This window comes from Polypterus senegalus, chromosome 5, assembly GCF_016835505.1.
Source record: "Polypterus senegalus isolate Bchr_013 chromosome 5, ASM1683550v1, whole genome shotgun sequence".
In the NCBI taxonomy this organism is placed as follows: Eukaryota; Metazoa; Chordata; class Cladistia; order Polypteriformes; family Polypteridae; genus Polypterus; species Polypterus senegalus.
In genome coordinates, this window is record NC_053158.1 from 184,007,792 (window position 1) to 184,020,314 (window position 12,523).

The window sequence follows — 12,523 nt, forward strand, 5'->3', positions numbered from 1 at the left end:
GGACCTAGGTAATTAAGGTTTAAGTTTTTAAAATTTTTATCAAATGTAGCTTTTTGTTCAATGCAATTATTGCTGTATGTTTTTAAATATAAAATAATTAAAATGCACTCCAAGATTAGCTAATCAAACATAATGTAAAGATCTATCTATCTATCTATCTATCTATCTATCTATCTATCTATCTATCTATCTATCTATCTATCTATCTATCTATCTACTGTAAACACATATTTACAATCTTGACACTCCGTTCAAGTTTGTTTAGATCCTGCCTTGCATCACATGCTTATTAGCCATCATGTACCTGAACTGTTGTATTAGGAGGGTTTGAATATGGATGGTCGGGGAGTTAAAAAATATGAATTCTGATACATCATTCTGTCATATTGTCATGATTATTACATACAACTCACCCTTTATCTTTGTCATGTATCTTTTAAGTATACTGCTTAGAGCAAGGAGAAGGATCAGTGAACTTCCCATTATTGCCACGGATATAAATGCTTTTTCTTTATGTGAAAGGCTGTGAGAAAAATCACAAATTAAAAATGACAAATGTTGCATGAAAACATTAACTATCAGCACTTCACAGTTTTAAACTTTGAATCATATTTAGCCTACAAACACAGACCAAAAATGGCCAAAGAGAATAATGAAGGTGTCTCCACTCTGATAAATGTGGAGACAGGAACCTCATATTCTCTTGTCTTTTGTCAGTTAGCCTTATTTCAATAGAATAAGACACAGCCATAAAAATACTGATATACTCTACTCAAATTATTGCATTTTTGTTTGCATGCACTGACTTGTGTTTGAGCTTTGTGGCATTGACGTTTTGATTTAATTGAATGCTATTTTGTGTTTTGTATTTGTAAATAAACACAGTGCTGTGAGTGGAAAAGATTGGTATACTAAAATAAAATGGAATAGTTTCTCTAAGCAGTAGCCACTGTTGTAGAATAACAGATTTTTTTGTTGGAAATTTGTACTATGCTATAGCAGATTGGAGAAGAAATATTCAATCAGTAATGTTCAAACTGTACTGTATGTACTTGATGTTTATACCACTGATGCCACTTAGATACTGGCCATTGTCCTCATGACGTTTGAGTGATCTCTTTTTTATACACACACACACAATGCTAACATTTGTGTATGTCTGTTGCACGATTACTTGTGAACCACTGAGGCCAGAAACTTCATCTTGGTCTTATTTGAAATCTTTTGATGTGTTACGTGCTGGTGAAGCAAAATATGTAGCTAGTGGCAACCTCTGCAAATGTATTGGGGTTCTAGTTTTGCTAAGGCAAATTGCAGAGTAAAACTGATTGATAAGGTGATAGATGTATAAAGAAAAAAAACAGCAGCAACATCTGCTGAGTGTCAAGCAAACTGCAAAAGACAATTATGTGATAAGAAGAAGAATGAGAGCTCCAGCCTCAACTGTGTGTCAAGCACATGCAGCACGACAACATACTGGTACTCTCAACCTACTGGGGCTGGAGCTTTGATATCAGGAGGACCGAAGGTCCATGTGTTTCAGGTTATGCAACATTATCCCTAAAAGTATACAATTTGAACTTTAGGCAAATACAATCTGGCAATTTTCCTATTACTTTTGGCTGTATTGGTCTAAGATTAAGTCATTTTATTATTTTTAATTTTATGATTACTAGTAATTAAATACTATTTTACTTTTTTAATTTTAGTAATTATTAATTCACTAGCTGTGTTACCTGACTGCCCAGGAAAGTCAATGGACCAATGGGTTATAGTGCCATTTGTTAATCAGGTGTTATCAGAAGTACTATGTAACTAAAGTACTTTTCTGTACACAGTATTTGTAATTTGGATTTTACCAAGGACTAATATTATTAGTGTATATGAGCTGCTTACTCTTGAGCATACAGTCTTTGGTGGTGTTGGTGTGAAATAGACTGCAGCTGCAATTGCATAGTAAGGCAGTATTTGGCAAAGTTACAAAGGTGATTTAAAGTGTATACATTTGAAGCTAAAAAGTGATAAAAATCTCTGTTAGCATCAAAGCCTAAAATAAGTACTGCCTCAGTACACAGTGGGTTCAAAAAAAGTCTAACAGCAAAAAAAAAAAAATTGCACCTCATTCTGTTCAATCATGTCTTAGCTCCATTGCTTAATTTGCAATTTTTATTTATATCACATTTTTTTAAGTTCAAAAAGCACTTTAAGCTGTTTGATGTTGTGAACTTAATAATACAGGTGGACAACAGTGTTGGCTTTTTCAAAAACACAAGGCTATGCACTGATAAGAAAAATGTAGTTTTAAGGAAAAAGAAAATAGTGCATGAAACTGCCAGCCTGTTGAACTACATCCTGACTTGACTCATTTGAACCAGCACATTTAAATTAGGAAATGAGATCATTTAACTTCAGATTTTGTTCTTTGATAACAATTTACACATAAGAAGTCATATTTCTTATAACCAAATACTTAATTAGAACTTATCTTTAATGGCATAAGGGGTGTTTCTAGAATATACAATTTATCTGTATGCTGATCAGTGAAAACTAAAATATATTGAAACCTGTTTATGTAAAGGCATCTAAATGAAAAGACAGTGATCTGCGATTGTGCATTAAACGAAGCTAGTGAGGCTACACCAGCTGGAGTAAAAAAGGATGTTAATGTTTGGAGTTCATATATAATGATGGTGCAAGACTCTTCTTTATTTACTGAGAATTTTCTGTAACGGTTGTATGATCAGTTTATCTCAGATTTACTGTCACATATAGTGGACACAGTATAATGAAGTGCTTGTATGAACAAGTGCACCACGCTGTCATTGTTTAGCTGCCCAAATCTTGCTCCGTAGATTATGTCAAATACAAGATCACAATAGGAAATGATAAGCAAAACAACCAAGTCTCCTTTTGACTATGTTACTTTTTGTGTGCAGTCCTACAATAGCAAATCTTAATAAAAAGGGTTTGGTAGTTTTTAAAAGTTTTTTTCTTTTGGCAGGGGGTGCAGAAAGAAGGAAAAGAAGACTACTCTTTAAGGGTCTGGTAACACTACATATGCTGGTTTTGTCAGTACATTTCTCAGGAAAGGATCTAAATTAAAATAAATAGGAGAAAAGTGTCTTTTGTAAACACAATATGTCTAAATACAATACAAGAGAAGACAAAAAGACATACTTTAAGATAAACTCTGTAACTTCAGTGAGGTGATGAAATTGTTATCCCGGTTTGGTGGCAACTGGGCGACAGTCAACTCAGCGAAAGAAAACTCGTCGAAGAAACAACTTGGTGAAATACAACTCGGCGACATCATTTACAATTAGGTAATAGTTGCAAAGAAATTTTTTAATTATACTTAAATGACAACGTGATTTAAAATGTTGAAAATAAATGTATATAATTGACGAACGAACTTTATTCTGCAGATGGAACAAACTCTATCTTACATTATCTTTTACAACCAAAATTGCTAATCCTTAATATAAATTGTATCGATTGTAATCGTATGATAACAATATTTAGGATACAAAAGGTGACCTACGAGTACGGCTTAAGGAATATCTTTACTCTTAACGTATTGTTACTCTCATAAAGCAGGTGATACTGTGAGACGCTCCGTGGACCGTAAACATGAGACTTGGTGCCAAGAGATTGTCCCTGGGCCGTCTTGCGGGGACGTGGAACATGAGATTCTTGAAGGACACGCCCTACTTACAAGAGATATCATATAAGAGCACACCCATCAAAAAACAGTCAGTCGCAGTAAAAGCACGAGCACGATCATGTGCTCTCAACACACATAAAGCGTATAAGAACAATACGGAGAATAGAGACCCAAAGGCGTTGGAGAGAAAAAAAGGCAGATAAGAGATTATGAAAGCAGTGGAATTCAAAAGGCTCAAACAAACGATGGCATGATACACATGCAGAGAAAGGTACAGAATATGAAAGCAGTAAAATTTGAAAGTATTGCAGCGTCCCAGCCAGGTTGAAGCCTTTTTGGTTTTTTAAGTGGCTGTTCGGTCGGATTAAGGGAGGGCGGGGTACAGCACGGAAAACTGATAGCAGGGTATTGATTGATGCGGTGGGCTGGTGGGCGAGACACGGGGGATGAGGGTTTGGAGAGGGTGCTAGAAAGTTGTGTTTGGGGTTACGAAGTCAGCGATTGGTCAAGTAAAACTTTTGTGACACGTTATCATGTCAGTCGTTACAATATCAAAAAAAAAAAAAAAAAACAAAAACAGAAAAGATCGCATTACCGAAAAACAAAAGGTGATTAATCATCAGAACCAGGTGTAATTGAAAAAAGATTAGGACAAATCGAGGTCAGAAATAAAAGGCAAAGAGTAGACAGCAAAGTCATTTCGCATCATTCAATGCACAAAACGTGGATTTACACAATAATAGACCATACGCTATGAGAATCTGTGGTCCTGGAACAGTTAAAGCAACGACAAGTTGGATTTCAAAGAATAAACAATTCAGTCAGGTGTATACTTATGATCACGGAGTAACGATCCAAATTTTAACAGGTAAAAAAAAGGGAATGTATATATTCCGAGAATATGATTGCACATCAAAGGAGATTGTGATATGCCATTAGTTTTAAAATGTTTACAGTTTACTGTGAGAATAGCATTTGCTGTGACAATCAATAAATTACAGGGACAGACATTAGAAAAAGTTGGATTTTTTATTAGAGAAACAGAAACAATATTCACTCACGGGCAGTTATACGTTGCGTTGTCACAATGTGTCTCCAAAAAATATTGTTTTTAATGAAGCTTTTAAGTAAAAGTTCAAATAATGAAATTAAACCAATTCCAAAGAAAAAAAAAAAATTGTATATCCGATTAACAAAACACAGGGGTTGGCAAGTGAAGCGAACAGGGGGCAAAGCGTCCTAGTATCATTAAAAAATCTCTTTGAACCTAACTATAACCTAACTGGTAAAGGATGTCGTCGAGTTGTCAGTAGCCAACTGGTGTTTTTGCCGAGTTGTCTTTTGCCCAGTTGCCCCTGAACGTGTTATCCCATAGAGGTTGGAACAAAAAAAAAAAAAAAAAGTAGCAGTTGCTACATTTGAAGTCTTGCCGCGTTTGTCAATGCTCTTATTTAACCTTTGCGAGCACTGACTAAATTGTCTGATGAAAGCGCACTGGTTGATCAGAACTCTAGTTCTCATGTAGGCATTTTCTACAAGGTTATAAATTAATGGGAGGCGGTAGGGTAATATATATTAAACACCTTTCTTACTGGATTGACTGTACTCAGAGCCACAGCACCTGGCAAGCAATTGTTAAACGTGTCTTCTTTGAGCTTCTCCTTTTACTTCACTTCTGCATACGGCCTTCATTTGCATAAACCAGCATGCCCCATTTCCCCATCAGTGCTGTGGTAAAAAGAGGGACGCGGTACATTAGAATGTCCCACTTGTTACAGCATTACTAATAGCAATATCAACAAGTAATGTTGGCTAATTTTCCTTTTCCTACAACATCATCAAAATTTCAATCAAATCAAAGCATTTTCAAGATTTGGGTATTTAGTTTTTCTATTGTGGAGGGACGTTTACCTCTAAATCTTGATATATCGAAATATCTGGTCTTAGCAGGTACCTACTGATGTAGATGTACCATCCTTCCAAATTTCAGCTTTTTAGGTAAACAGAAAGTAGTGTTTTTGTTGATGAGTGGGTGAGTCAGTCAGTTGGTCGGTCAGTCAACCTTATATTTTATATATACAGTATATACATTTGAACCAGCGTGTTTAGAAAGTTTTACATTTTTGTTTATTTACTTAATCAAAGATCTGTGTTAACCCAACAGGTGAATATGCATGTGTGTTAATATGCCCTGAAATGCCTTGCTTACTGCATGAGACTTGCTGGTTGACTCCTGAAGTGTAGTAGTTGATGCCAGGATAGATTCCTGCTCAGTACAACCCCAATTCAGAGACATGGCTCCTTTAAACAAATTATGTTTCTCTGCCATAAATACATGCTGGCGCAGTGGTAGCGCTGCTGCCTTGCAGTTAGGAGACCCGGGTTCGCTTCCCGGGTCCTCCCTGCGTGGAGTTTGCATGTTCTCCCTGTGTCTGCATGGGTTTCCTCCCACAATCCAAAGACATGCAGGTTAGGTGGATTGGCGATTCTAAATTGGCCCTAGTGTGTGCTTGGTGTGTGGGTGTGTTTGTGTGTGTCCTGCGGTGGGTTGGCACCCTGCCCAGGATTGGTTCCTGCCTTGTGCCCTGTGTTGGCTGGGATTGGCTCCAGCAGACCCCCGTGACCCTATATTCGGATTCAGCGGGTTAGAAAATGGATGGATAATAGAATTAAATGACATGTATTAGTAGAGAACATAAAATACATGTTTCTAAAATACCATTTTACAGTATCATGGAATTAAAAATTAACCCAAATAGGTAGGTGGTGGCTGAATTTGATTTTATAGACAGCAGATTCCAACTCAAGTTATGAAAAAATTGCATTTTTAGTTGTTGGTTGTGGTGGGTTTATGTCTAAATGTGGTTTATATTTTTTAAACATAAACCTTTTAAAAGATCACCTGATGGACAGTTGAAATCAATTTTAAGTAAAATTGTTGGCTGCAACAGACCATTATGGTAACAGGTCAATAATCTGTTTACCAATATATTATTGCAGTCTAAATGGAATTTCAGATATCTCTGATATCTATAATTAATGCAACCTATCTGAAAAAGCTTTTAAACATTTAGTTGTCATTTAACTTGTTAGTTTAGCTCCCCAAGCACTCCTTTATGTTGCTATGCTAGTCATGTGTTTATTGCATCATAATGTGAAACTTTAAATGATCTGGTCTCAGTATCGTAGTTTTGCATTTCTTTGCTTAAGCCTCATGTCCTTCGTATTTGCAGTGTTAGAAGATTTTAGTATTAGGACGTCAATTTTTGATATCTCTGACTTTTGCTTTGGTTTGTGATTTCATGATATTTGTGTTTTGTCTCACCTGCCCCCCCACACCAGTTATTTCTATCTATACTGAAGCCAGTTTCTTTCAGCACTTTCATGTCATGGTTATGTTTATTCTCATCCATGCATCTTAACACGTTTTCTCTGAGCAAGATTCTAACAGGTATGAGGAGCTTTAGCAGGAAGATTATTTGTTGCAGTCTCTTAGGGTGGAAACTGTGGGACTGTTTGGACATCAGAGGTAAGAGAAGCTGTGAAGTTTTAGAATGATTAGAAGGAGAATCTGCAGAACTGGGTAAGAGATGCTGGCAGAGCCAGAACTGGCAGCAACAATAGTGACCAAATCAAACAACCAGTTTTGAGAAAACTTGGTGAAGTCTTGGGTAGCCCCAAAAAAGTTTAGAAAAACCTTTGTGGTGATGTTAGAAAGTTTAAACCCAGGATTCACTACTTATAAGCAGGTTTGTTTTACTTTTTAATGTACCTACTGTATATGTTCTGTTTTTAGTGTATCAAACAAATAAGTGTGATTTTTACATGATGAGATAAACCAGTGCAAATATAAATTACATAATAATATCAGTAATATAAGTTTACAGAAAATAAGGTTTGCTTTTACCTTGGCATATCTGATGAAGTCTGCACTGTGGGTGGTATTCCAGAAGTTGATGTTTCTGTGCTTGGTATGACTTCTGCAAGGATATAATCAATTTACTCATTTTCTAGACGCTCATTTATCCTTCTTTTAAACCCATGCGATGCCATTTAAGTGCTGGGGCCAGGACCCAACCCAACAGACAAAAAAGGTCAATGCTCACAGATGAAGAAATCACAAGAAGGCACATTTTTTTGTACCTGTACTGAAGGAACCTCCTTGCATCCAAAGGTTGTGCAGAAGATGTTGATTAGCAGCTCTAGATTTTGTCAGAATCACTAAATTAATTGTGCCCAGAACTGATTGTTGCACAATCCAGACTTGGTTCCAGCCTTTCATCCAATCTTACCAAATTAGGTTTTAGCTCTTACTGACTCCAAATTAAAATATGTTTTGGATGTTTGTGTTTCTTATTAAAAATTATCAGCACTGACCCCACAGAAGTATTCATATCTGAAAGTATATATATCTGCTTCACTTACTTTTCACTATGAGTTCCACAGCAGTTCCCAGTTTAACTCCATTACTCTCCATTACACACCAGTACTGCCCAGCGTCAGCCATCTCTAACGCTCTCATATTCACTGTGAAGATGCCCTGAGACTCATCATCATCAAGTCTTACTTTATCCCCTACTTTCCACGTCATTGACTGGGCCACAATCTCACACGATTTCCATTCTTCTCCTTTGCACCATTGTTTCACATAGCGTTTGTAATCCTGAGTGTAATGACACAGAATACTGACCATTCCTCCTCGTATACCAGTGACCACAGGATCATTGATCCACAGGAGTGATGAGGCTGCAAACACAGAATATCATACCGTTTCACTATTAGCGTCTTTACCTGGGGTACCTCATGTTTCAAAATGGGTCTACAGGTATTTTATGATTTGTTAGTGATACAGCTGGAAATTACAACATGCTAATGTCCATCTTGTTTCCCAATGCATTAAAAAATTAAAAAGGCATCCCATTTCTTCACCGGGGAAAACAAACAACTGTATTTTACCATGGTCCAATGTTCTCTTTCATAATCTACAGTTGTTAAAAGCACAAATCCAACTTGAAGTTGAAAGAGTTTCAGGCAAGAACAATGTAAGTAACTCACATTAGAAAACAAAAAAAAACAGATGAACACAATATTTATTGCTTCTCTGTACCCTTGCTTAGCCAACTGCAAATATAGAAACATAAAGATACCTGTACAAGAAAATTCCTGAATTTCTGTTTCTCCAAGGGATTACTTTGTCTAACTAGTAGCTGTCCCCCATGGCTCCACCCACATAGTAGTGAAACAGGACAAACTTTAAAAATCAATACAAAATGAAAGTATACACAAAAAGAATCTAGATTAAGATTTGAAACCACACAGGCTTGGCATTACCAGACTTCATTCACCAGTAGAACTGAGCAGGAGCATAGGACCTCACAAGTATCTCCAATATATAGAAATACTGTAGATGCAGACCCACTAACTACTCTGTAGGCGAGCATTAAGGATTAGAATTTAATATGTGCCAGTAGAGGGAGCCAATGTACTAGTAGTTTCCTGAAAAGAAGAGTGACGTGATCACCTTCGCTGGTTGAACACCAGATGTGCCACTGCATTTTGTATTATCTGCACCAACTTAAAACACTAATACAAAGCATTCACCCTAGATGTTTTTTGCTTTTTATTGTTATACAAAATGGAATAACTGTGGATTTAATTTTTCTTCTGTCTTTAATTTCACAGTGAAAACAGGACTTTGCAAAGTGGTCTAAGTTAATTACAAAAATAAAACACAAAATAATCAATAATATAACTGCTCACCCCTTTACTATAACAAGCCTAAATTATCACTGGCGCAGCCAATTAGTTTTAGAAGTCACAATGTTAGTTCAATGAAGATTACTTGTGTGCAGTCAAGGGATTTCAATTGTTTGTAGTCTAAATGCACTTTTGTATGAGGAAGCACACACTTGTGGAGAGACAGTATGGTGGCCTGACCTGCACAATGAAGACAAATGGAAACTTCAAGTAACTCCATGAATAGGCGAACGAAAAGCACAACTTGTAGGAAAGAGACAAGAAAATATTTAATTTGCTAAATATCAATTGGAACCCAGTTAAATCAATCATTAAGAAATGGAAAGAGTATGGCAGAGCTGTAAATCTGCCTGGAGTAGGCTTTCCACAAAAACTGAGTGATCAGGTAAGAAGAAGACAATGGAGGCCACCAAGACACCTCAGAGAACTGTGAAGGAGTTACAAACTATACAGGCTGAGAATGAACAGACTGCACAGACAATAACTGTTGCCCGGGTGACTCACCACTCATAGCTTTATGGGAGAGATGGTTGGAAAAAAACAAAAAAAAAAAACAAACATGTGACATCTCAGCCAAAAGGCACACGAGAGACTCTGAAATCAGCTGGAAGAAGGTTTTGTGACCTGAGCTTTTTGAACATTAGACTAAACACCATGATTGAACACTTCACATTAAAACATACTATTCCTCCCTTGAAGCATGGAGGGGGCAGCATGATTCTGTGCGGTTGTTTCTCTGCAGCAAGCCTTGAAAGACTTGTGAAGGTGGAGGGGAAAATAAATGCAGCAAAACACAGGGAAATCCTGGAAGAAAATCTGATGCAGTCTGCAAGAAACCTGCATATCGGGAGAAGATTTGTTTTCCAGCAAGACAACAACCCCACCCATTAAGCCAAAGCTCCACAGGAATGGCTTAATCCAATTGAGAATTTGTGGATGGACTTGATAAAAGGCTGTTCACTCATGATACTTAAGTGACCTGACGGAGCTTTGAGCATTTTTTCCAAAGAAGAATGGAGACAAGTGGCCGTGTCCAGATGTGTAAAATTGATAGAGAGAGAGACAGAGACCGATTCAGACAAACTCAACACTGTCACAGTTGCCAAAGGTGAATCCACTAAATACTTATGTGATAGGGGTAAATACTTATGAGATCAGTTATTTTGTGTTTTGTATTTGTAATTAATGTTCACATTGACATTAAAGAGTCTTTTTTTGTTGATCAGTATCAAAAAAGCCTAATTAAATCCACTGCGATTAAAAGTTGAATAACAATAAAATGTGATAACTTCCAAGGGGGTGATAAACATTGTATAATAGGTCATCCTAGGTTCACCAATTAATCCAATCTATGCATCTATCCAAAAAGCAAGGCAGGAACCAAATGTAGATTGAGTGCTAATGCATTGCAGAGCTTATTGATACACACAGTCAAAGTGTCACCTATTTATCTGTTTTGTATGTCATTGGGATGTTGGGTGAAAAATGGTGTACTTGGAAAAAGATTCATACAGATATGGGAAAATGTGGAAATTGTACACACATACACACTCACTCACACACACACCTGATGCAATAAGTATGTTATGAGTGGCGCCACACGGAGATTGGCATCCTGGACGGAACTGAACTGAGATCCTTGCCAGGACAGGATGCCAACTTGATTTGGGCATTATATTCTCTGAGGTGACAGATGGCAGCCTCCCTGGATTACAGCACCTTTACAGGTTCCCACAGGGCACATTGGGAACTGTAGTTTGTTGGCTCAGCCCTGTTGGGTTCTGTGGGTGCCCCAAGGGGGGAATGAGGGGAACAACAAGTCCTACTTTGCTGGGCTCCTGCCTTATCCAGAAGTGCTCCTGGGCCACAGTTTTGAGACACCTGAAGTAGTTCTGGGGGTCACATAAAAGGTGCATCCTGCTGCAGTTCAGGGAGCCAGAGTCAGGATGAGGAAGACAAAAGCTTGCTGGGAGAAGCACAGGAGAGAAAAAAAGAGACAACAGAATTAACTAGTTCAAAAGTGTGAGTGTGATGTGGGAAACACTTACTTGGAAAGAGTTTCGCACCAATAAAAAGCTTTTGCACATATCTTGTGTCCGAGCCTTTGTGTCAGGAGTTTGGAGAGCTGCAGGTGCCCCTGGGGACCACAATGTATACAGTATGTGCATGTCTAGAAGAAATATGTCTATAATGCATTCATCAAGGTTGCCACTATATGAGACCCTACAGAACGGAACTGCCTCCTTTATGTGAAGATCATCTGAGTATTGTATTATCTTTGGTTTTCTGACTTCTGCTGCCACACTTTATTTGTAAAACTCACCTTTAACTCTCAGTTCCAAAGGAGTTCCCAGTTTAATTTCACTATATTCAACCACACACCAGTAATGACCACTGTCAGTCATTTCCAATCTGCTTCTGCTCAGAGGAAAGTGTCTGTAGGTTTGATCATCTTCAAATGCTACTGAAGTCAGAGTCTCACACGAACTCCATTCCAGTCTCCTTTGCCAATACTTTGAACTGAATTTGAAATCCTCAGAGTGATGACACTGGATACTTATGGCACCTCCTTCCTGACCAGTGATCTCAGAGGGTAGAGGCAGGATAGAGACTGAAAACATAACAGAAAGGTCTCATTCAGTATTAGCAAAAATATGTTTTTTTTAATGAGGACTGAGATGGTAACAGGCTGAGTATACTGAGATTTCTATTATGACAGCCACCAATCATTATCTCACAAAAGCACCTTCTAGCCTCCCAATCTTTTCAAGTTTACCAATCAGTGGCGTTGAAAGCATGAGTCTCTCATCCCAGCTTTACAATTAAGGTGAACATGAGATACCGTATGTGGGGCTGTGAGAGGCAGTATGGTCATATAGTTAAGGACTTGGATTGTAAATCACCAGGATGATGGTTCCCACTGGCTCACTATATGATCCTGTTATATTAAAATAGAGTTAATTCAGACTCCATGTCCTTAACCGCAACCTGCTCCAACCCAGGATGAGAGAAGGTGGAACTCTGGAACACAACACTTGTTGGTGCTCTCCAGGAAGTCCTTATTACCCTGTTTGAGTCTGAAGATTATTGTAAGCAGTTAAT

General features: G+C 37.6%; 1 protein-coding gene across 1 annotated transcript; it reads right to left on the bottom strand.

Annotated features, from left to right (window-relative positions):
- Positions 1–436: 436 nt before the first annotated feature.
- LOC120529919 (CMRF35-like molecule 7) lies at positions 437–11,942 on the bottom strand. Its single transcript, XM_039754125.1, has 5 exons — positions 11,745–11,942; positions 8,090–8,410; positions 7,572–7,644; positions 490–523; positions 437–445 (listed from the first exon to the last, which is right to left on the bottom strand). The coding sequence occupies exons 1-5, from the start codon at positions 11,824–11,826 to the stop codon at positions 437–439; spliced, it is 519 nt and encodes a 172-aa protein (XP_039610059.1). The 5' UTR covers positions 11,827–11,942.
- Positions 11,943–12,523: the final 581 nt, after the last annotated feature.